Here is a 25221-nt window from a genome sequence, read left to right as displayed (position 1 = left end):
GACATTCTGCAGAATTCCTCTGTTTAAAAGTGAAGTGACTCAGAGTGCACTTTGAGTCACTTCTATCATACAGCGCTTAACCCCGCCCACCCATTATCCCCCACTGGGCTGCACTCAAGAACATCTTCTGAGAGTGTTGAAGCTCAAGAGTGCTCACAATGAGTGTGTGCCGGTAAGGTTTTAATTAAGAACTGTCAAAATATTGATTATATTAGATTCATAATGATACAGCCTACAAACAAATAAGGAACATAAGTACAGCAGTTACAAATAATAATAATAATAACATTATCACATAGTGCTTTTCCGGGTATTCAAAGAGGCTCATATCTCATATAATCATACCATCATTATATACCATCATATTTGTACAAATATTCGTCAACATGAGTAGGAATCCTACAATGATACTCCAAGTCATTCCTCAAGAGTCCATTTTACATGTTGGCGTAAACTGCATTAGAGTCTGTAGTCCACCCAACCTGTGAGGAAAAGAAAGGTTAATTCCGACATTTCTCGTCACCAAGCCAAACCAGAAGTCAGACCGAGAAGTATGGCTTTGTTATACCGTTTTCCGGACTATAAGTCGCACTTTTTTTATAGGTTGGCTGTTACTGTGACTTATACTCCAGAGCGACTTATAAATGAAAAAAGTGTTTATGTTACATAAACACTGGACACCTTTTCTGTTCATGTTTATTTTTTGTGTAGCTGAATAAGCATTGTGTTAGCATATCTTACACCTATTCAGCCTGTTCTCTATTCTTTTATTAATGTTAGAACTTGCCTTCCAAGAGGACGTAATGTCTGTTTTGGTCAAGTAGTTTGTAAAATAAATTACCCGCGAAAAATGCGACTTATACTCCAGTGCGACTTATAGTCCAGAAAATATGGTATATATTATATATTAACCAAGCTAGAGCGATATTATTATTGTAGCAGCTAACACGAGGCGCTGCTAACCGCTAGTTTATTCAATTCATATTCTATTCATATCAAAAAAATGCGACTTATACTCCAGTGCGACTTATGTATGTTTTTTTTCTACCTAATTATGCATTTTTGGTTTTGTGAGACTTATACTCCGGAGTGACTTATAGTCCAGAAAATACGGTATATATTATATATTAACCAAGCTAGAGCGATATTATTATTGTAGCAGCTAACACGAGGCGCTGCTAACCGCTAGTCTATTCAATTCATATTCTATTCATTAAAAAAAATGCGACTTATACTCCAATGCGACTTATGTATGTTTTTTTCTACCGAATTATGCATTTTTGGCCTCGACACTTGACACCTATGGACAATTTGGAGTCGCCAATTAACCTAGCATGTTTTTGGAATGTGGGAGGAAACCGGAGTACCCGGAAAAAACCCACGCATGCACGGGAGGAACATGCAAACTCCACACAGAGATGGCCGAGGGTGGAATTGAACCCTGGTCTCCTAGTTGTGAGGTCTGCGTGCTAACCACTCGACCGCTGTGCAGCTGAGAATTATGAATTATTATTCATATTATCATAGTTTGTTTGTCCGTCAATGTTTTTTTTTATTGTGCCTTTCTTAAAATTCATCTCTTTCTCCTGAGTCGGGTGTCTCGTGACACTCTTAGTTCACAATGATTCAAATAAATCATAACAAAGTTTCTCACCTCCGTCATGTTTCCGTAGGTGTGATCACTGTACATGCTTCTGTGGTTAGCCTCCACAGATTTCCTGACAGGACTGATTCAGATGCACACAAATCATCAAATAATCAATTACAGATTTATAATTAAAATGTTTATACCTTGCTTCTGACACCGTTTGAAGGGGGGTCATTGGTTTCTGGGCCTCCATAGCAGGCACGTTGGTTGTTCGCCCACTAGTAGGCCAAAAAAACAGAGGAACACGGAAACACTATCAGAGTTTTATATGAGTTTATATATATGAAATAAATTACACAGCTTGCTGATTTTTTGTGGGTTCACCAAAGTCAAACACAACCAGTTGAAGGACACTGCTAAACTTCAAAGGTGTTCTAATTCCCATAGGATGATGATTCTGGTATTGTTTACCCCAAGTACCAGTATAAACATATTTTGCTTTGCAAGTAACATATTTATTATTATTCTTTTTCCAATTTTCTGACCTATAAATGTAGTTAGAATGTTATATTCTCGTGTTAAACGAGGATATAACAATAATATGTAATATACAATAATATGTAAAGTTTCAGATAATGAGGTCTGTGCATTTGGAAGTGAGCCCTAAAAATTCTCGGTTTGAAATAATGTGTTAAAAAACCGTGACGTCACAAATGGGCGGAATTTCCTTATATGGTTCATAGTTAGGAAGTACTTTGAGGTGTGACCAATCACAGCGTAGTGGGCATGATAATACATTAAAACAGACCTTTTTTTGGCAGGAAGAACAAATCACACAAAGAAAATACACGTTTTTTGTGCAGGTTGTTGTGTGTAGCTGCTCTATGGGGGACCACAACTCAATACAAAGGGTAAAATAATGAGCATAATATGTCACCTTTAACACGTACACTAATGATAACATGTACTAGTTACAGTATCTTGCTGTATTTTGATTATTTAAAACACTACCGAAACTTCTTTCCGAGGCGCATTGATACACATACTTATGCTATAGTTCCATCAACAACAGTGGCATAGATACAGTGACAACACTTACGACGTCCGCTCTCCTTGTGTTCGATTCCTCAGGTAAAAAAAATGCTGACGGCAAACGAGCATCATGTTGAGTCTTTGTAGCAAATTTGAGAGCTCGGTATCCACTCTTCCGTCTGTGAATGATGCTGAGACTAGCAACGCGTCGTGTAGTGTTAGTCCGCCAGATAACAATAGTTTTTTTTTATGTTAGCTGCTACAATAGTTTTTTGTGAGGGCTTTGGCGTCAAAATAGGTCTTCCCCATGACGTCCGTTGTTTTCTACATTAAATTAGCTCGTTTTCTCTCGCTAGAATGTACAGAAAATGGAAATAAATATGTAGTCATGTTTCACATAAGGACTGTGAATTAAAAAAAAGAATCGCTAGTGTTCCTGCCTACCACTAGATGGAGCCCGTGTACCACTAGCGGTACTTTATTTTTTCCAGGCTTAGTATAGTTTACATTATTACCATTTTATCATTCTGTATAAAGTTACCTGTTGTTAAATTAAAAAAAAGAAAAATTATAGTTTAAATACACCCAAGAGAAATGTTATACCGAGAGAATGCATTGTGTTACTTTCACCTATTATGATTTTAGCAATGTTTAACGAAACAAGCGACCGCAAGGCAGGCTGGGAAACCGGAAGCACTCCTAGTGATTGAAGTGATGGCGGCGGGTTTGAGACCACAGAACTACATTAAGTAGAAACTTAATATATGAGCCGTACGTTTTTGTCGCCGGGAGTCCGCCATCTTGTGTAGCACAACCTTATTCGTTTGCGACTTTCGACGTTTTTACTGATAGTTTGTGAAATTCTGGACGCGATAAGTCATGAAATTGCCCTACTGTGCGGCTGTAAACTACCTATATATATGTATATGCCGATACACTGCTGCCAAGTTGTGCTACACAAGATGGCGGCGGCGCTCTGTGTGTTGTGTCCGGGTGTGAGCTTTCTATTTCTGTGTTTGAGACCCCCTGTTCTAGATACTCATTGAAGTGAAGACTTTTTATGATGATGTTTTCAACTCTAAGACACATTCCAGAACATTTGCATCCAATATAAACATATAAATTTACAGTAACTTACTGTTTTTGTACCACCAATATTATAACGATTATCACCATCACTGCAACCGCTCCAGCTGTGCTAATAATGTAAATATACAGAGACAGCATCTTGCCTGTAAAAACAAACACAAAACATTATTGGGTCATACTGTTCAAAATAATGATTTCAAACTTTCTTCCATCCTGTTACCAGGTAACGTGATGGTGGTGCTAGCACTGCCTACGCTGTTGTTCACCACACAGGAGACAAAACCAAAGGAAGGAAAATGTGCCTGTAGAGTCCCGGTGGTAACTGACTTTTGTATCTCTATCTTGGCTTTTGGTAGGACGGTGCCGTTAGGAAGTACAAAGTGGATGCTGCTGGGGGGGTTGGACTCCGCAATGCAAACACACTTCACCATATCCCGCTCCGAGGAGCAAGAAGACATATTCTTAATCTCAGGGGCGTCTATAAAAAAAAAAACACACACACAAAAGTCAGAGCATTTACACCCAGCCCAATTGAATCATCATCAAATGTGTTTATATACATACATGATACATCAAGCTGCACAGGTCCTGATTTCGCTTTTCCCATTTTGTTGACGGCGGTACAGTACAGGATGCCTATGTGTCTGGAGACATTCGGCAGCAAGAAAAGCCTCCCCTTGTACACTTCAGCACTGTGGTCATCGTGCCACTCATAGCTGGCAGGAGGGTTAGCGTCACAGCTGCATATCAGATGCACAACCTCTCCCTCCTTTATGCCTGTTTTGTATTCCACTTTGACATCCTTAGGGGCATCTGAATAGACACACAGAAAACTGCTCACACCGTGTCTTAATTTGCAAAGTGATAAGGTAAATAGATTCTTAATTATTGTACAAGCCAAGAAATGGGGACATATTAATATCCAGGAAGAGAGTTCACTCTGTGCATTGTTTGTTCCGTAGAACAACGGCATGAACAGAGTGAGCCCTTTTGTGGGTCATACGGTCACTTTTTCTCAATGGGTGGAGGCGGGGCTGCGAGAATACACACAGAGAGCAGCAGAGTGTCATGTAGTATGAATGAAATTCATTCATTTTCTACTGCTTATCCTCATGAGGGTCGCGGGCGGTGCTGGAACCTATCCCAGCTGTCTTCGGGGGAGAGGCGGGGTACACCCTGGACTGGTGGCCAGCCAATCACAGGGCACATATAGACAAACAACCATTCACACTCACATTCATATCTATGGACAATTTGGAGTCGCTAATTAACCTAGCATGTTTTTGGAATGTGGGAGGAAACCCGGAGAAAACCCACGCATGCACGGGGAGAACATGCAAACTCCACACAGAGATGGCCTAGGGTGGAATTGAACCCTGGTCTCCTAGCAGTGAGGTCTGCGTGCTACCCACTTTACACCGCGCAGCCACTATAAATTACATTATTAATTTAATTTCAATCTACTGTGTCGTCATATATTTTTTATTGTATTAAGTGATGTTAAAATCTCGTCTCCTTAAATCTCCTCCCCGTAGACTCAGTTTTTCCTGTCTGACTCGGATGTGTCATTGAGAGTGACTGGACATGCTGCCTCTGAGAATGTCTGAGCTTTATTTAGTCTGACTTTGCATGTGTGTGCATATAAATGTCTTGGACCATATCACTTAGCGAAGCTTTCTGGAGCCCCCCCCACACCACCCCCACCGAAAAACAAAATATACTTACATTTGATGTTTATGATCTTGGATACTTTCTGCTTCTGTCCTCCCTTGTATGTTACAGCACATTCCAAAGGCATGTTGTTATTACTAGTACGGATAGGAAAAGTTAATGTGGATGTAGCTTCCCATTGGCCATTGTCCAGAGCTTGTGTTCCATAATGTTCTTGTCCATCGTGACTCCAGACGAAGACCGGAGGAGAGGCGGGACATGAATGAGTGACAGAACAGGATGCAGTCACATATGGACCGGCCATGACTTCCTTCACAGTTAAATTGATAGGACTTAGTTGACCTGGGAACATACAGTACAAGAATGCATACAAAAACACTACATTTTTATTCCTCTTGTATATAATGAAGAACATTACAAACTAATTAGTGACAGTGGTGTGCAATCAAGGCCAGCAAAGCCTTCTCTGCTGGCCTAACCACGACATTGAAAATTCAAATTTTCCTTTTTAATCCTCTTCCTCTTTTATCCCCTATTCAACAAGCCAATGTACACCCACAACGGCTAACTGAGGAGGAACTTCTTTAGCCCCATGGCAGGTTTTTTTGCCGTGGCATGGACAGTGAGTCAGCAACGCGTAGGCTGCTGGGTTTGGGCACTCACTTTCACGGAATTCTTTGTAAACAAAGAATAATAAGAGTATAACGTTTATTATAGGGGTGTTATTTCATGTCTAGAGGGCTCTAATAATGGTAAAAACAGTATTTAGAAAATAGCAGCACAGCACAAGTTTGTCAATTAGCTAGTCAACATTCTTTGATGCCTTTAATAGTACATACCCAACTTTCAAGATGTGTAAATACTAGGGCTGTCAATCGATTAAAATATTTGATTGTGATTAATCGCAGTTTGTCCATAGTTAACTTACAGTTAATCACATTTAATCTCAGATAGAATTTATTTTTATCTATAAGTGGGGTAAATCTATGTGTGGTAAACGATTCGATGTGCAACTACAACGATAATTACATCAAATGTTATGTAAAAGGATATCAATTTGGGAACTATGGGCCATTATTTAAAACAATACAGTCAGCAAGCATATCTTTGTATGACTATTTTCTGTATTATTAGCATATTAGCTCTTAAACCCGCCCACAAACGTTCAGACATGTATTGCATTACATGTCTGCCATGCGTCTACAGTTAAAAATGGACCGAAAACTTAAGAAACTGGAATGAGTTCATTGACTTTCCGGAAACTCATCCGGCTTTGGCGTTCCCACTGTATTGTTGGCACCGAGTAACGGTTTAAAGACAAATGAAAAAAGTCAAAACGCTTACTCACGTATCATTGCGATGGAGACAGTGTCGCCTATGTAGGAAAACTGTTCAAAGTCTTCCATTTCTACCCTGAAATGAAAAGGACCTTTGTCGCTTTGTCGAAGAGGGTCAATCTTAAATGAGCAGTTCTTGGCTCTGATGTCTCCCACCATTTCAATTCGACCCTGATACTGCTGTACGACCGTAGCACCGGCGGGGTGATACGCTAGGTGATTTCCTCCATCAAACCAAAGCCCGGTGAATTCCTTGACTGGCCTCTTTGGATTGGGATAATTAAAGGAGCAAGGAATCACCACACAGGATCCAGGGAGTCCTTGGACTGTCGATGGCAAATCAATGGTCCAGGAAGATGCTTCAGTGCATATGATTGAAACTGAAACACAAACAAAAGTACTGTTTTTTTTCAAAATCATAAAATAACAAAGAAATGAAGAAAGTGAATCATACCTTTAGAGAAAAAGAAGCAAAGTAAAAGAGCGATATTTACAGTATGCATCATGTTCGCTTGTGATGTGACTTGCAAAGACAGTCAGAGACACTTCCTGGAACCGCTAGAACAACCCCCAAGTGTGAAAGGATGACTTCAGCACATCATGTCAAAACATCCCCAGCCTTCTATGTCATTTGTCATTGTAAATTAATATATTTTGGCATATTTTCAAACAAAATAGTACAGTCGTGACTGGCAAACACAGTTAAATGTATCCTTTAGCTGCTGAAATGAATAGGAATTTTGATAAAACAATATTTTACACTTTTTTTAAAAGGTTCATTCTAATCAGATATAGCTGCTTAGATATGGATGTATTGTAAAAAAGGCATCATTTTGCACATTGGACATGAAATACAAATAGCTATTTGAATAACTATAATAAATATCTACATGCAGCCCACTTTCAACAAATACAGTCTAACTTCAACTCAAAGTTTGGATCATTTTGATCATTTTATTGACCACAGTTTATTATCTTTTTACCACTGCGTGCACACTCTTGGTGTCATTTCCTTCTTGACAAATGGAAGTTTTATTTTGGTCCCTGTGACTTCCTCAATTGTGCTGTGTGGATCTTATTATTCATAAAAAAAACAAAAAAAACATATCACCACAACTTTACACTATTTCTATTAAGTTATGACTATGAAAGTTATGCATTTTCTTTGACTGGAAGTAGATAATATTTTGACTATTATTCAGTACAGGGGAACCTAACAACATCTATGTCGAAAATTTACACAAAAATTTGGCTTCGGTGTGCGTACATTTACGGTTGGCGTACAATATGGCGTCGTGTTATTCACTGTGTGAGGTCAACTGATAAAACGCGAGCTTCTCAGCATGCTCTCAAAATATTACATGCCTACATAAACACACTTCTTACACACCACGCACTTGTGAACTCCCGCAGTACCTATAAGACACCACTAGATGACAGTATTGCTCTGCAAACAGCTTTCAGTTCTTTGCTGTATTTTAGTTGTATTTAGTTATTTACAGTGGACCGCTACACATTCGGTATTAGTAATATTTTTTATTGTACTCTGAAAATACGCAAATATTCTGGGAAAAACACATCTCATTCACCATAAGTTGGTAATGTTTGATAATACAGATAAAATGCTAAAATGTTTATGTCTTGATGCCACTTTGACAGTGTTTTGTTTTTTTCCAGTGTTGCGATTTTGCACTTTATTCATCGGTTATTCATTGAACTCACCATAGCTGTGTGTTTGTTTAGCTACGGAAGCATGACTTTCGACTGTGAGGGCTCGTGTTACCATCGTTCATTAGTGGTGAGTACCGATACATTGTACACTTGTAAGATGTTTAATAAGTATTTACGACTTAAACCTGCTCTGCCACAGATCAGTGCCGATGACAGAGCCTCCATAGAGGTCAAGAGGGCGCTAGCCAGGCTTCTGAAGAACTACAGATGGCTCTGGCGGTCCAGTCCAGTTTCTCATCTACATGCACTCCAAGGTACCAGTAGATGTGAACCACCTCCACACGGCCATTGAAGAGTTAGTCAATGAAGAGAGAAGGGGAGGGTTCTGGAGCTGAATCGAATCAAATAATTGTAGCAGTCACTTTTATTGCAAATGCCGATTCAAAATTTGTTAATTCAGTTTACATTTTAAAATGAGAATCCCTTATAAAGCCAGTGAACATTTGAGGCTCCATTTATAATAATAATGATAATGGATTAGATCTTATAGCACTTTTCGAGGCACCCAAAGCACTTCACAATGAAGTGAACCTATTGGTCCCCTGGTGGGCCGTGGTGGTACTGCAGGTGGGGCATGAGAGGTGGTTAAAAATATGACTAATTTTTGCAAATATTATTTTTTAAATTATTTTTATTGTAAAATATTTATTGCGGGGTTGCACGGCGGTAGAGTGGTTAGCGCGCAGACCTCACAGCTATAGACCCAAGTTCAATCCCACCCTCGGCCATCTCTGTATGGAGTTTACATGTTCTCACCGTTCAAATTGTCCATAGGTATGAATGTGAGTGTGAATGGTTGTTTGTCTATATGTGCCCTGTGATTGGCTGGCCACCAGTCTATTTATCATATGGTGATACAAACACTCAAAACAAGAGTGATATTGTCACTCATATGTGGCCTTACTGAACAATACATAGATAAATAATGACAAACAGCGTAATTTGCTCAAGGGAATGTATTTGTCCACATCATTTCCATAGTCATACAGTTAGAATTGTACAGTCCAATAACATGACTTGAATGAATATGAAACTGATTTCCTTTTCTCAAATCATACAATGCACAAATATTTCATGAACAAGAAAACCAAAAAGCCCACTCTGCTCTTTCGCTTTCATTTAACAAAAAAAAAAAAACACCCCCTCCCTCGTGTTCGTTTGTCACACCTACAGTACACTGTGGTGCTTCCTGTGCTGACAAAAACCTCTCCTGTTGCATCATGGATTGTCACGGTCTCCAACAAAAGCAGGGTTCAGTATTTCACTGCAGTTGGGATAAGAAAGGTCCTCCTCGTCCTCCTCCTGCAGAGCGAGGTGAACGTAAGGAATACCGCTAGTCCAATTGAGTTTTTTCACAGAGAGACTTTGTTGCTTTGTTTTGGCGCTCCAGAGATCCTCCTCGTATTGCGTCAAGAAATCCTCCAATTTGACGGTGTCTTCTTTCAAGCCTCTCCGAGAGAGTCGCCTCGGACTGGTTGCTAAGTTACCCATCTGAGAATGAAGTATTGAACAAGTATTAATAACAACAAAACGTTAAAGGCAGACGATATTACCAGAAAGCGTCCTCGCTCACCTCTCTTGACTTTCCAATGCCAGAGTCAGAGGGTGCTTCTCTTCCCGTCTTCCCATTTTTTAAATAAACCTAAAGGCATCATCATCATCAAAGTAGACATTCATTGGCAGATTAATCATGGCAGGAACAATACAAGTTAATCACTGCTGATGAATGGATGTTAATCAAGAAGCCAATCAATCAAAAACATCTTAACTGAGCTTCATTGATACTAATTATTAGAAGATGCAATTTGTCAGGGTTTCATAACAATTTGGTTCCTTCTGAGTGACTTTTGGCTGTGAAATCAGTTCATGTTTTTGTTAATCTTCTCTAATCTCGTTTTGTACTTCTGTTTTTTTTCGCGGCTGATTGTCAACCTGGAACACCTTTCGTAAACTTTCATTGAAGTCAACACAAGCTAATGTTTTTTTTTTCTTCCCTGATGTCATCTATTGAGACATTAATACACATAATTACATGTTCAAAGTGTATTTTAGGGGAATTTATGTAGGAGTTATGGCAGAGAAAACCTGCGTTTGATCTTATAAATACAGTTATAAATACATATACCAATATAGTAGACGTATGTATGGTCATATCACCTCGTACTTCGGTACGTGATAAAAAATAAATAAAATAAAAAAAAAACTCAAACTATATTAGGAAAGCAGGAAGTGAACAAATGTAACAGTTACTGCTTGTAAAAGTACCAGATGGAGGGGTAGGATTTAAAAAGCTTTGCTTCTTCCTACTCCTTTTGGACATGTGGAACTGTGAACTGATTATGGGATGCATTCAATTGTAATCTGATGCATGTTCAACTGAAATAAAACCTTTACCATTACCATAAGCAAAGAAAATAAGACATATTAGATGCCTATTCTGGCGATCACTTCACGTGTTGGTCTCATCCGACAATTACTGACACCTAGTGGTAGAAAAAGAATGAAGTAATATTACAAAAATAAAATTGACAAGAAGAAAGTTGAAATAGCTGGAAAATGTAAAAACAAACAGCAGCAGAAATGGAGAAAACAGCTGTAAGTTTACAAGAATAAAGTCATAATGACATTATATAGAAAAATATAAAAAATGAATAAAAAATAATTAGAAAATAAAAACATGAGGAAAATAGCAAATGCCAAAGTTGATACTAGTAGGCCTTAATAGATATAATAGAATAGGAGATTAATACAACTTCCCAGACGCAAAGCCACTCCACGCAGTTTGAGTGCAAAAAAATAACATTCTTTTAATGAGCAAAAAAATATCACCTCGTACTTCGGTACGTGACAAAAATAATAATTAAAAAAATAATAATTAACTATATTATGAAAGCAGGAAGTGAACAAATGTAACAGTTACTGATTGTAAAAGTACCAGATGGAGGGGTAGGATTTAATAAGCTTTGCTTCTTCCTACTCCTTTTGGACATGTGGAACTGTGAATTGATTATGTGATGCATTCAATTGTAATCTGATGCATGTTCAAATGAAATGAAACCATTACCATAATCAGACAAAATAAGACATAAATAATTTAATGTAGACTCACACCTTAGCAGTTCCTTATTGTTTATCTGACAGCGTACTTCCTGCAGCAGTTTTAAATGCTTGTATTTTCCAAAATAAGACTAACTAAGGCATTCAAGACCTCAGTAAAACTCTTGCTTGTGTGTAAATGTGTTCCCTCCAGGCGGGTGGCCAGATAGATGTGTAGAGGACAGGAAGTGAACTGATTATGGGATGCATTCAATTGTAATCTGATGCATGTTCAAATGAAAGAAAACCATTACCATTACAAACTGAGTAGCAAAAAATAAAAAGGCACCGTAAGTCAACCACTAACATGTCAAATGACCAATTCAACTAAGAATTGACAACATAGGAACAAAAGAGAATTTCAAGGTGACCAGGACGGTGCCATGAGGTGCTATATAGGAGGACAGGGGACAGGCATACAAAATACTAGGCTGGCGCTGGAGCAGAACCAAGGACTACAAACACAAACTAGCCAGATACCATGCAGACAAAGCGGTACGATCCCATATCCTCCCCCTGTAGCCAGGTGGCTAAATACCACTCTAATACCACTCTAAGTGGCTACAGGTGCGCCTCGTTGCACCGTCCTCTCAGGAAGTCACAAGATCTAAAAGGAAAGAAAAAGGCAACACAATTAAGAAATCCTTACGAAATATCCTACAAAAAAATATCCAAGCGGCCCTTGCATCATTTAATTTCATTTTTCAGGACGTGGCCCTCGTTGGATAAAGTTTGGACACCCCTGATTTAGCGTCATGACAATGTGGCCGTAAAAGTAGTCTAAAAAAAAAAGCAAGAACACAAATGTTTGCTGATGCATAAGAATTGAAACCACCCATCATTTGCATCATGACTTCTCCCTTCAGTTCTTATATTTAAACCTATTTAAAGCACTGATGCACATGGGAGCATGTGTTACCTTCACTGACTACAATTTCATTGATGAAAGAAAAGAAGTGACAATAAATTACAATTGATCAGCAAGAGGTAAGTCATTTAACAAAAGATTTATTACTAACTAAAATAATTTGGTCTTTGTTTAACCTCACTGAATTCCATTATATTCCATTTTCTTCAGATGTTATTTTATTCATCTCATAATGTTACGTAAAACACACAAAACAACAAAAAAAAAATATCATTTTTGGAAAATTAGGTTGCAGAAAATGCTACAATGTTATAAGAATGACGTCAGAATTACGAGGAACAATTACAAGAACAAAGTTGAAATAGTTGGAAAATCAAAACAACAAAAATATATAAAAAAAAACAGGAGAATAATGTTGAATATGAGGAGAAAAAAGTGAACAAATCTGAGAATAAACTATAAAAATAAAATAAAAATAAAGTAAAACTAAGAACTAATATAATGTAATTTCAGTAGCACAGAGTTGAAAATATTAAAGAAAATGAACTTTTAATGTGACAAAGAAACAAAGCAAAACAATGGAAAATTAGGTTGTAAGTAAAGTCAAAATATTATGGAAATAAAGTCATAATATTATGAGAAGAACATTTACAGAGATCATATAAGAAGATAGGAAAGAATATATTGAAATATTAAAGAAAATGAACTTTTAATGTGACAAAGAAACAAAGCAAAATAATGGAAAATTAGGTGGGGGGAAAAATATGTGAGTAAAGTCAAAATATTATGGAAATAAAGTTATAGTATTATGAGAAGAAATTTTACAGAGATCGTGTGTGTTCAATTGTTCTTGCAGCTGGATACAGAAGGATGGGCAATGAAGGAAGGATTCTGATGTTTCTGCTGTTAGCAGGTAAGCCAGTCTTCCATTGCTTGTAGTATACTAATACTAACCTCTTGAGCCTGATACCTCGGTAACTACTCTAAATATGTACCTTAGTTCCTCTGTAACTACTCTAAACATATGTGCCTTAGTTCCTCGGGAAGTAAGTACTCTACACCTTAGTTCCTCGATAACTACTCTAAATATATGTACCTTAGTTCCTCAGTAACTACTCCTTTAAAGCACGTTTAGAGTAGTTACAGAGGAACTAATGAAAAACTGAGTAGAGGAGTTACTGATTAACTAAGCCACATGCATGTAGCCTTAGTTCCTCAGTAACGACTCTACTCATTAGTTCCTCTGTAACTACTCTAAATGTATGTGCCTTTGTTCCTCAACTATCCTGCTCATTAGTTTTCCATGAGTTCCTCAGTAACTACTCTGAATGGATGTGCCTACTACTCTACTCATTAGTTCCTCATTGGCTCCTGAGTTACTGCTTTAGGGGCCTTAGTTCCTCAGTAACTACTCTACTCATTAGTTCCTCAATAGCTACTCTAAATGTGTGCGCCTTATTTCCTCCGTAACTACTCTACTCAGTTCCTCAATAACTACTCTAAATGTATGGGCCATATTTCCTCCATAACTACTCTACTCAGTTCCTCAATAACTACTCTAAATGTGTGCGCCTTATTTCCTCTGTAACTACTCTAAATGTATGGGACATATTTCCTCAGTAACGACTCTACTCATTAGTTCCTCTGTAACTACTCTAAATGTATGTGCCTTTGTTCCTCAACTATCCTGCTCATTAGTTTTCCATGAGTTCCTCAGTAACTACTCTGAATGGATGTGCCTACTACTCTACTCATTAGTTCCTCGTTGGCTCCTGAGTTACTGCTTTAGGGGCCTTAGTTCCTCAGTAACTACTCTACTCATTAGTTCCTCAATAACTACTCTAAATGTGTGTGCCTTATTTCCTCCGTAACTACTCTACTCAGTTCCTCAATAACTACTCTAAATGTGTGCGCCTTATTTCCTCTGTAACTACTCTAAATGTATGGGACATATTTCCTTCGTATCTACTCTACTCATTAGTTCATCAACAACTACTCTAAATGTATGGGCCATATTTCCTCCATAACTACTCTACTCATTATTTCCTCAATAACTACTCTAAATGTGTGCACCTTAGTTCCTCAGTAACTTTTCTACTAAAACCTACTGGACGTGAAGACATAAAAGTGCAAAAATAATCATTTATGAGTCGGAGTACGTATGAGTCTTGACTTTCTGTTTTCTGCTCATATCTTTGTTTCAGATGAAATAAAATAAAATGCTGCTTTTGATGTCAGCCTATTGTTTGGTGTTATAATGAAAGGACTTCAACCAGAAAAAAAATACGCTTTCCCTAGGATAGATCCCTTCTTGTGACGTCTTCCATTCAAATTTCTGAAATCTGGAATCTGGTTTCTGGGGTCGGGCTCAAGAGGTTAAATCCTATCAATGAGACTTTTTCAAAATGCATTCCTCCATCTTGAACTGTCCTCTTACAGCGACTGATACTGCTTTTAGCGGCAAATGGACGGCCACTGTTGTGAGGAACATTGACGCCCTGGTATCTTCCTGTGTGGTTCTACCATGTTCATTCAGCCATCCTAAAGAACAGCTCCCCACCTCTAGACTCAGGGGGATATGGCATCGCTTAAGTCAACAAGACCAACGCTTCTTCCACTTTGACAGGACCAAGATATTAGAAGGCTTTCAGGATCGTACTCAGTTGTTGGGACAATTGGGTGAGGGGAACTGCAGCTTGGAAATCACTCAAATCAAAGACTCGGACAACGGTCCTTTCTGTTTCCGCCTTGAACTAGCAAGGACAGAAGACGACAAGGACACCCCCGACAAATTCTCCTTTAAGGAGGATTGTGTGACCTTGAAAATGCTATGTAAGTCACTAAAGATGTCACACATCTACACCAGTTCTGTTGTAATGGTCGCGGATTAGTCCATTACAGAATAGCATATAATAACACGAGCTAATATGATAATAATAATTAATCTCATCTGTTTGAATGACTTTACAGCCGAACCTCCAAAACCCACTTTGACTCACAGGACCACGGCCATCCAAGGTCATCCCTACATCGTCAGCTGTTCAGTGAGCCATACGTGCCCCACCCATGTACCCACGGTAACGTGGAGCATGGGCACATCACGTGACGTCATGACCATACACAAAGAAGTTCACGCCGGTTTTTGGGAGGTTCAGTCCATCCTGACTATCATTCCGAAGTCCACGGACGACCATGCTGAGGTGACCTGCACTGCCGTGTTTTACGGACAGAAGACATCCTCTAATATGTTCACTCTTTTTGTAAAACGTGAGTCAAAGTTAAATTATTCCGTTCTGTTGGCAAGATATTGTTCAATCTGTTAGCAGCAACAACTGCAATCAAGTGTTTGTGATAACTTGCAATGAGTCTCTTACAGCATTGTAAGAATTGCAGAATTGTTGTCATTCAGACACATTGGAGGCTAAGGTCATACCACAGCATCTCAACTGCAATCAAGTGTTTGTGATAACTTGCAATGAGTCTCTTACAGCATTGTAAGAATTGCAGAATTGTTGTCATTCAGACACATTGGAGGCTAAGGTCATACCACAGCATCTCAACTGCAATCAAGTGTTTGTGATAACTTGCAATGAGTCTCTTACAGCTTTGTAAGAATTGCAGAATTGTTGTCATTCAGACACATTGGAGGCTAAGGTCATACCACAGCATCTCAACTGCAATCAAGTGTTTGTGATAACTTGCAATGAGTCTCTTACAGCATTGTAAGAATTGCAGAATTGTTATCATTCAGACACATTGGAGGCTAAGGTCATACCACAGCATCTTAACTGCAATCAAGTGTTTGTGATAACTTGCAATGAGTCTCTTATAAAATTGTAAGAATTGCAGAATTGTTATCATTCAGACACATTGGAGGCTAAGGTCATACCACAGCATCTCAACTGCAATCAAGTGTTTGTGATAACTTGCAATGAGTCTCTTACAGCATTGTAAGAATTGCAGAATTGTTGTCATTCAGACACATTGGAGGCTAAGGTCATACCACAGCATCTCAACTGCAATCAAGTGTTTGTGATAACTTGCAATGAGTCTCTTATAGCATTGTAAGAATTGCAGAATTGTTATCATTCAGACACATTGGAGGCTAAGGTCATACCACAACATCTCAACTGCAATCAAGTGTTTGTGATAACTTGCAATGAGTCTCTTACAGCATTGTAAGCATTGCAGAATTGTTGTCATTCAGACACATTGGAGGCTAAGGTCATACCACAGCATCTCAACTGCAATCAATTGTTTGTGATAACTTGCAATGAGTCTCTTACAGCATTGTAAGAATTGCAGAATTGTTGTCATTCAGACAAATTGGAGGCTTTTTCTTAAGGTCATACAACAGCATCTCAATAGGATTAGGGTCAGGACTTGGACTTTTTTTCTTCAGCCATTCAGAGGTGGACTTGCTGGTGTGTTTTGGATCATTGTCCTGTTGAAGAACCCAAGATGGTTTTTAGCCTGAGGTCACCAACAGATGACCGAGCTTTCTCCTTCAGGATTTTTTGCTAGACAGCAGAATTCATGGTTCCATTTATCTTACATGAAGTCTTCCAGGTCCTGAAGCAAGACCATCACACTACCACCACCATATTTTACTGTTGGTATGATGTTCTTTTTCTGAAAAGAACTTTTGTTCATTTCTTTCTTATGGTGGAGTCATGAACACTGATCTTAACCGATGTAAGTGAAGCCTGCAGTTCTTTGATTGTTGTTGTGGGGTCTTTCGTGACCTCTTGGATGATTTGGTTGGCCTCCTACTCCTGGGAAGGTTCAGCACTGTTCCATGTTTTGACCATTTCTGAATTATGACTCTCACTGTGGTTGGCTGGAGGCCCAAATTTTTTTAAAACAGATTTTTAACCTTTTCAATACTGAAAAAAATATGCTTTTCTTTGACGGTTGACTGTCTGTTTTTCCAGAAATATTTGCTTCAGGTTGAAATTGGAACATTTTTGTTCCAATTGTGTGTTGATTTTTTTTTAAATAAAGCAGGCAGCTTCTTTCTGGAGAATAAAAGAATAAAAATGAATTTTCAGGCAAAGAAAGCCATCACCACATCATCGTTCCTACAGTAGTGGGGGTTGGGACCACTGTGATCTTTGGAGGCGTCTGCATGCTGATGCTGAAAAAATATAAGTGAGTCATTATAGAAATGATGCAGTCATTATTAGTACAGTAAATTCAGTCTTCAATAAAAAATAATTTTTCTCACTTTGCTCTGCTGAAGGAGGCGCATTGCAGAACTTCAATATCAGGACAGGTGAGTATTGATCAGGTTTGATTGGAAATGCTGACACAAATTATGATTTTTATTTTTTTTTTGCACGCGGAGCAGACTGTTCACGTGGTCTCGTAGGTGAGATACTTTGCCATGGGAAGGTTTTTATCTTCTTATTTAAATTCTTCTAATTTTCAGGATTCGGTCTGAGCGTTCGGAGCCAGCCCGTGCCAATCAAAGGTAAGACGTACACATCATCAAACAAATCAAATATTAGTCAATGACAACACAACTGAACACAAAATTTGGTTTTTAAATGAAACGTTTTATTATTAAAGGAGAAAAAAACACTCCAAAACCTGCCTACATTTCACAACTGGTTGGGCCAGCATTAGCAGCAACAACTGCAATCAAGTGTTTGTGATAACTTGCAATGAGTCTCTTACAGCATTGTAACATTGACACATTGGAGGCTTTTCCAGCATGAAGCGTCTTTTTAAGGTCATACCACAGCGTCTCAACTGCAATCAAGTGTTTGCGATAACTTGCAATGAGTCTCTTACAGCATTGTAAGAATTGCAGAATTGTTGTCATTCAGACACATTGGAGGCTTTTCCAGCATGAAGCGTCTTTTTAAGGTTATACCACAGCATCTCAACTGCAATCAAGTGTTTGCGATAGCTTGCAATGAGTCTCTTAGAGCATTGTAAGAATTGCAGAATTGTTGTCATTCAGACACATTGGAGGCTTTTCCAGCATTAAGTGTCTTTTTAAGGTCATACCACAGCGTCTCAACTGCAATCAAGTGTTTGCGATAGCTTGCAATGAGTCTCTTAGAGCATTGTAAGAATTGCAGAATTGTTGTCATTCAGACACATTGGAGGCTTTTCCAGCATGAAGCGTCTTTGTAAGGTCATACCACAGCATATCAACTGCAATCAAGTGTTTGTGATAACTTGCAACGAGTCTCTTACAGCATTGTAAGAATTGCAGAATTGTTGTCATTCAGACACATTGGAGGCTTTTCCAGCATGAAGTGTCTTTTTAAGGTCATACCACAGCGTCTCAACTGCAATCAAGTGTTTGCGATAGCTTGCAATGAGTCTCTTAGAGCATTGTAAGAATTGCAGAATTGTTGTCATTCAGACACATTGGAGGCTTTTCCAGCATGAAGCGTCTTTTTAAGGTCATACCACAGCGTCTCAACTGCAATCAAGCGTTTGTGGTAACTTGCAATGAGTCTCTTACGGCAACTTTGCAGAATTGTTGTAATTCAGCCATAATGGAGGCTTTCACATTCACTAGGCCACTTCAAAGACTTCATTTTTTTTTTTTTGGATGATTGGCCAACTGCAGAATTCATGTTCCGTGTGACAATCATGCAAAAACGTATACAGTATTTATAATTATGCCTAATTTCAATAGTTTCTGTTCTGTTTTTATGATAATGCTACGGAAATCCGTTTTCTTTTTCTCATTTATGTCAGATTGGGAAATAACCTTATGGGTGCAGAACATCAAATCTGAGCTGCAGTTGAACGTTAATTCATTTCTAATACAATTTCATGCTTTCTTAATTATTCATATGTTAATAATAAATAATAATTATTATTAATAATAATTAATAGTTATTATCCATTACAGCAGGCCAAGAGAAGAACACGTTGCTTTGAATCACTTGTAAGTATGAAAACGGAAGAAAATGACTTGGCTTTTTTATAACTTTGGACTCGACTTGGACTTTGACATCAATGACTATGAATATGTCTTTAACTTTAGTATGAATGAAAATACTATAGCTAAACTACGACGGAATATTAGGGTGACATTGAAAAAAAAAAGTATTTTTGAGAATAAATGAAATAAAAAAATTTTTTTACGGAAATTAATGACTTTTTTACACAAAAACAAAACAAATTTAAAGTCATACATTTATGACTTTATTCTCATAAATGTCAATTTACGAGAAAAGTAAAAAAAATAAATTACAAATTTGTTTTCTTGTAAATGTTGCACATTTATGAGATATTCTCATAAATTTTTGACTTTTCTCGTAAATGTACAACTTTTACAAGACAACAAATTTGTAAATTTTTTGGACTTTTCTCGTAAATTGGCAACTTTTTTGAGAAAAGTAAAAAATTTATGAATTTTTGAAAATTTAAGAATAAAGTCATACATCTATGACTTTATTTATTACAAAACAAATTTGTAAATTTAGAATAAAGTCATAGATGTATGACTTTATTTTTAAAAATGTATTCTCCAAAATGATTGACTTTATTTGAAATTGTTGTAAATTGTGTTTCTTTTCTCGTAAATGTATGACTTTATTCTTGTAAATTTACGACTTTTGTCTCATAAACGTATTTCTTTGATTTTATTCTCAAAGTTATTGTACATTTTTATCATAGATTTATGACTTTTTATGTGTAAATTCTAATAGATTTACAGCTTTATTCTCATCAATTGACAACTTGTTGCTTGTACATTTATATTTTTAAGTCGTGAATTTACGACTTAAAAATAGTCATGAAAAGTTTAGAAGAAACGAGTCGTAAATTGATGACTTTTATTCTCAAAATCGTATTTTTTCCCCCCCAACGCGGCCCTAATACACCCTCATACTAAACAGTGCTGATGACTTGTAAGAACTTGACAATTTCAAGCCTATGACTTGACTTAGACTTGACTTCTTTACTTTAAGACTTCAATCAATTTAAGCAATCAGATAGTAAAGTCCCATCAATGTTCTCTACAGGTCCAGTAGTTCCAAAGCTGGTGCTGGAGCCAAGTTCTGCAAACCTTTTTTACCGTCTCCAAGGAGGTAAAACCCATGAACACGACAGAAAAGTGACACCAAAAAAAAATATAGATATTTTTTTTTTTAACTGTTCTTTCCATCTTCCTGTTGTGATGAAACAGCCTGCCAAAATCCTACCATCACAAAGAGGTACTAGTATTTGTAGCAATGTTGTATTGTATTCCTAATGAAAACACACCATCCATTTTGGTGACGCTAATAACTCATAAATTCATCACAGGATATGACTGATGCTGACGATTATGAAAATACAGCAGAACTCAACGTGTATGGGAACTGCTGAGGAAACTACTCCTACTTCATGATCATAATCACACATAAGTATGGAGTACTCGCATTGTGTCCTATCAAGCTAAAATGATGGAAGTCATGGAAATACTTCTGTTTTTGCAAAACAAAAACCCATGAGTTCAAATAAAAGTTGCTGATGAGAAAGTAAGAAAACAGGAACTGAGAATGAGTTATGATTTTGGTTATTATCAAAAAAAACCATGCTGGATATCATCTGAATGTAATTCTTATTAGCTATTTTTGTTATCATTGTTATATCTATCCAAACAAATGTACTTTTAGTGGTGCCAGGCATTCAAATGGATCAAGAATCAAGAATGGTCTAATCGTTTTTCCATGACTGTAGAGGTGTTTTATTGTGGAATTGTACTGCTGTTTACGGTGGTTTCCACCACTGAAAGAAAAAAAACATAATAAAGTCAAAATGATGAGATAAAAAGTCTAAATGATCAGATATACCTGTGGTACATGCGCAGTTTGTATCTCATAATTTTGACTGTATCTAATAGTTGACTTTTTATCTCATAATTTCGACTTTTTAGCTCATAATTTCGACTTTAACTCATTACTTTTATTTCATGATTTTGACTTTCTTATCTCATGACTTTTATTTCATAATTTTGACTTTCTCATTATGTTGACTGTAACTCAGAATTTTGATTTTTAATCTCAGAATTTTGACTCTCATAGTTGACTTTTTAGCTCAGAATTTCGACTCATTATGTTGACTGTATCTCAGAATTTTGACTTTTTATCTCAGAATTTTGACTTTCTTATCTCATGACTTTTATTTCATAATTTTGACTTTTTCATTATGTCGACTGTATCTCATAGTTGACTTTTTATCTCATAATTTTCTCAAAACTTTTCAGGTCATAATTGTGACTTTATCTCTTAATTTTGACTGTATCTCATAGTTGACTTTTTATCTCATAATTTTTTTATCTCATAATTTTCTCATAACTTTTTAGATCATAATTTCAACTTTTTAGCTCATAGTTTTGACTCATTATGTTGACTATCTCAGAATTTTGACTTTTAATCTCAGAATTTTGACTCTCATAGTTGACTTTTTAGCTCATAATTTTGACTCATTATGTTGACTGTATCTCATAATTTTGACTTTTTATCTCAGAATTTTGACTCATAGTTGACTTTTTAGGTCATAATTTCAACTTTTTAGCTCATAATTTTGACTTTCTTATCTCTTGACTTTTATTTCATAATTTTGACTTTCATTATGTTGACTGTATCTCATAATTTTGACTTTTTTCTCATAATTTGACTGTATCTCATAGTTGACTTTTTATCTCATAATTTTTTATCTCAATTTTGTCAAAACTTTTTATCTCATACTTTGACTGTATCTCATAGTTGACTTTTTATCTCATAATTTTTTTATCTCATGATTTTCTCAAAACTTTTTAGCTCATAATTTTGACTCATAATTTTGACTGTATCGCATAGTTGACTTTTTATCTCATAATTTTTTCAAAACCTTTTAGCTCATAATTTGAACTTTTTATCTCATAATTTTGACTTTATCTCATAATTTTGACTTTTTATCTCGTAGTTGACTTTTTCTCATAATTGTTTGTTCATAATTTTTATCTGATTATTTTGACTTTTCATCTGATAATTTTGACTTTTCATCTGATAATTATGACGGGCTTCCACCGTTGTTGACGTGTTCAGGTCAGAATGAAATCAGAAAAGAGTGGGAGTGAGTGTGTGTGGACGCTCCACTGTGATTCCGTCCGCCATCATAACATTGCGTACACGTTAATTACACCAAAACATTTAATGCAATTCATGAAATAACTTCATTGCCGCCCTAAATAACAACAGAAGAGAATAAAGCTGAAATACACTATAATAAAAACCAAAGAAGGAAAACTAGCAAAAAAGTGTAAGCTAAACAGTTGATGCTGTCCATTCAGTGTGATGCCTACTAAAAGTGGCTGCGGTTAAGCTAACATGGCCAAGGAGAGCAGCGGTGCTGCCAGTAGGAGGAGCCCAGCGCCTCCCAGTGTGTTACCACGGTTACAGTAGTCGCCCTCACAGCAGGTGACTTGGGCTCCTATGAGTGCTGCCACTTGTTGGGTATTAGAGCACATTTGCTTGGAGGCACAGCCCCTCATGGTTCTCCTTTGGCCCTTCACGTCCACTGAGAAAGAAGGTGACGTGTGTGGGGTTTTTTGGGTTTTTTTTTTTTTTGAAGAGTGCAAGCGAGCTTTGTAGGTCACTTACCAGTCGCTGTGACGCAGTAGTGCTCATTGCCTTGACAGTCTAGAGAGGCGGTGCACTGCAGCCCTTTACAGCTGAAGCATTTGTTACCATTGGGCCTGGACTTGCTCGTATCTGTAGGACACAATCAAGATGGAGGATGAGAATGCTGTTCCATTAGCTGTACAGCGGTGCAAACCCAGGGATATATCGCACAGGGGACTTGCAGGGGAGCTGCACACCTGCTCATAAAGTATGAGCAGTCCAGCACTGAGGCCCCCCATGAGCGACCTGTGTGGGGTTGTGTAGCTGCACAGCAAAGGACAGGAAGCCATTTTCAATGCTGTAGAAATGCAAACCAAAACAGGAAATAACCAAAATGTAGTTTCAAGAGAAATTTTTTTGACTGGTAGAAATATTAAAAAAAAAACAACTTATTCTTCAAATGTATTATTTTGGTTTACAAATTATTTTTCAATTTCAAATCCTTTTTTTGTTTCATTGCATGGAAAAAAATGTTATGTGGTAGCATTTGCTACAACAGAGTATTAGCGCCACATAAATGCAAACAATCTGACTTAAATTTATGACTTGAAGTATTTTTTTTTACATATTTTATTAAGGCCACAATGAAAAAAATGATATGTCCAGAATAAAGTCATATAATTACAAGAATAAACATTTATGAGAATAAAGTGGAAGAATTACCCCCAGAATTTAAGAATAAAATGTAAATTCATGACTTTTCTAACTTTATTCAGAAATTTACAAAAATATAAAAAAAATTATAAAATAATTTGCTGTTTTGATCCAATTTTTAGATAATTTCTTAAAACATATTTCTTTAATAATGCAGTTACTTGGAGGTAACTGCATTAGTCTTACAGCCACATAAAAACAAATAATCTGACATTTTGATTATAAATTCTTAAATTTATGACTTGAAGTATTTTATACATATTTTACGAAGGCCAAAAAAGGACAAAAAAATTGATATTTCCAGAATAAACATTTATGAGAATAAAGTGGCAAATTTATCCACAAAATTTGATAATAAAATGTAAATTTGTGACTTGTCCAACTTTATTCAGAAATTTACAAAAATAAAAAAAATATTAAATAATTTAACTACATTTTAAAAATAATCTGCTATGTTGATCCAATTTCTAGATAATTTATTAAAACATATTTAACTTGGAGGTAACTGTAATGTTTAGGATTTATCAACTGTGACGTTATGTTTAAAACATCCCCACGTGACACGTCTCAGGCTTGTAAACAGACACCTTTTCATATTGCCCGCACGGGGGCGCCATCGTTTCATTGTTCGAGTTAAAACTGTGGAAACAGGAAGTATCAGAAAAAAAAAAGATGGCTACAAATGTAAACAATTGTAACGGAAGTTTCCAAGTTCAAGAACCGGTTTCCTGCGCCAGAATTACAGTAACAACCTTTCCGTAAGCAACAAAAATGTGTTACCGGGTGCGGGTAGACTGTTGCACAGGTCCGTAGTGCAACACTTGTTGGTGAAGATGGTTCTGGTGGTGCCGAAATTGACTGAGACGTCTGCACAGTGATCGGAAAAAGTGCAGCTTTTGCCATTGACGTCTGCAATCACTGCGTCGCCTACCACAAAAATGTAAAGGGTTAGTTGTTAGTATACATAATAGTTACTTTACGTACAAGTTGATAACATACCGCCGTATACGATTAGTCTGAGTGTACCACACTGATCCGCCAGTGGGGGGCACTCTTTTGTCGTGTCAATGCAGGAGCCTGAGCTTCCAGCGGCACACTCATAACACTCTAGGGTGGCAACTGGGGGGAAAAGTTCAGTCTTAAATATTAATAGGGTACTACTTGCACAAAAAATACTAAACATTTTTAAAAATAAAATTACAAATTACAAAAATAACTTGCCTTTAGGGAGGTGAAAAATCCCAAAGATTAGCAGGAGGTGATGCATTGTCTTTCTCTCGCTCAATGGGAAGCTCCAGATTTTTCCCAGTGGATCTGTTTCACCTTTAAGTACTCATCCAGGGAGGAGTTTTTCATCCATAGACCACTCCTTCAATCTTGCAGACTTAAAAAGAAAAAAGTTCCATCTCCACAGGCAGTTTTGCACCCCCTACACCTTCATGCAATGTATGAAAAAGCCTCAAAATCAGACATTTATGCCATCATTTTCAACAAATTTAATAATTGCATGATTGTAGAGCACCGTAAGGTATCCCA

At 37.1% G+C, this 25221-nt stretch overlaps 3 protein-coding genes across 11 annotated transcripts; 1 reads left to right on the top strand and 2 right to left on the bottom strand.

Moving 5' to 3' along the window:
- Positions 1 to 175: 175 nt before the first annotated feature.
- Positions 176 to 7267, bottom strand: LOC131137260 (sialic acid-binding Ig-like lectin 14). Its single transcript, XM_058084974.1, has 9 exons — positions 7172 to 7267; positions 6729 to 7097; positions 5435 to 5722; positions 4274 to 4522; positions 3930 to 4187; positions 3759 to 3852; positions 1792 to 1866; positions 1655 to 1727; positions 176 to 482 (listed from the first exon to the last, which is right to left on the bottom strand). Exons 1-9 carry the CDS (start codon positions 7221 to 7223, stop codon positions 438 to 440), a joined length of 1503 nt encoding a protein of 500 aa, XP_057940957.1. The 5' UTR covers positions 7224 to 7267; the 3' UTR covers positions 176 to 437.
- Positions 2418 to 21093, top strand: LOC131137261 (myelin-associated glycoprotein-like). Of its 7 annotated transcripts, none has more exons than XM_058084976.1 (15): positions 2418 to 2499; positions 3933 to 4027; positions 8461 to 8515; positions 8588 to 8702; positions 13269 to 13325; positions 14852 to 15244; positions 15383 to 15679; positions 17464 to 17563; positions 17655 to 17687; positions 17763 to 17783; positions 17844 to 17885; positions 19290 to 19325; positions 20407 to 20472; positions 20571 to 20598; positions 20690 to 21093. In XM_058084976.1, exons 3-15 carry the CDS (start codon positions 8471 to 8473, stop codon positions 20750 to 20752), a joined length of 1296 nt encoding a protein of 431 aa, XP_057940959.1. In that variant the 5' UTR covers positions 2418 to 2499; positions 3933 to 4027; positions 8461 to 8470; the 3' UTR covers positions 20753 to 21093. The 7 variants fall into 7 exon arrangements, with proteins under 7 accessions (XP_057940959.1, XP_057940962.1, XP_057940958.1 ...); XM_058084975.1 differs by lacking the exon at positions 2418 to 2499 and adding an exon at positions 2549 to 2719; XM_058084977.1 differs by lacking the exon at positions 2418 to 2499 and adding an exon at positions 3326 to 3391.
- On the bottom strand, positions 19934 to 25183 carry LOC131137263 (urokinase plasminogen activator surface receptor-like). 3 transcript variants are annotated; one of them, XM_058084983.1, is made up of 5 exons: positions 24907 to 25183; positions 24685 to 24804; positions 24466 to 24612; positions 23011 to 23121; positions 19934 to 22927 (listed from the first exon to the last, which is right to left on the bottom strand). In XM_058084983.1, exons 1-5 carry the CDS (start codon positions 24950 to 24952, stop codon positions 22728 to 22730), a joined length of 624 nt encoding a protein of 207 aa, XP_057940966.1. In that variant the 5' UTR covers positions 24953 to 25183; the 3' UTR covers positions 19934 to 22727. The 3 variants fall into 3 exon arrangements, with proteins under 3 accessions (XP_057940966.1, XP_057940965.1, XP_057940968.1); XM_058084982.1 differs by having other exon boundaries at positions 24685 to 25183; XM_058084985.1 differs by lacking the exon at positions 24685 to 24804.
- Positions 25184 to 25221: the final 38 nt, after the last annotated feature.

This window comes from Doryrhamphus excisus, chromosome 10 (assembly GCF_030265055.1).
Source record: "Doryrhamphus excisus isolate RoL2022-K1 chromosome 10, RoL_Dexc_1.0, whole genome shotgun sequence".
NCBI lineage: Eukaryota > Metazoa > Chordata > Actinopteri > Syngnathiformes > Syngnathidae > Doryrhamphus > Doryrhamphus excisus.
This window is presented reverse-complemented; position numbering and strand designations above follow the sequence as displayed.

Excerpts from the sequence above, each read along its gene's own strand:
- LOC131137260 (XM_058084974.1), bottom strand. The coding sequence starts at position 7,223 with ATGATGCATACTGTAAATATCGCTCTTTTACTTTGCTTCTTTTTCTCT. Across the intron at positions 5,723-6,728 it reads TGTCTCCATCGCAATGATAC|GTCAACTAAGTCCTATCAAT; the intron begins GTGAGTAAGCGT and ends GTATGTTCCCAG. Across the intron at positions 4,523-5,434 it reads CAAGATCATAAACATCAAAT|ATGCCCCTAAGGATGTCAAA; the intron begins GTAAGTATATTT and ends GTGTCTATTCAG.
- LOC131137261 (XM_058084976.1), top strand. The coding sequence starts at position 8,471 with ATGACTTTCGACTGTGAGGGCTCGTGTTACCATCGTTCATTAGTG. Across the intron at positions 15,245-15,382 it reads TGTGACCTTGAAAATGCTAT|CCGAACCTCCAAAACCCACT; the intron begins GTAAGTCACTAA and ends ATGACTTTACAG. Across the intron at positions 19,326-20,406 it reads CACGTTGCTTTGAATCACTT|GTCCAGTAGTTCCAAAGCTG; the intron begins GTAAGTATGAAA and ends TGTTCTCTACAG.
- LOC131137263 (XM_058084982.1), bottom strand. The coding sequence starts at position 24,868 with ATGTTTAGTATTTTTTGTGCAAGTAGTACCCTATTAATATTTAAGACT. Across the intron at positions 24,613-24,684 it reads CAGACTAATCGTATACGGCG|GCGACGCAGTGATTGCAGAC; the intron begins GTATGTTATCAA and ends TTTTTGTGGTAG. Across the intron at positions 23,122-24,465 it reads CAACAGTCTACCCGCACCCG|ATACGAGCAAGTCCAGGCCC; the intron begins GTAACACATTTT and ends TGTGTCCTACAG.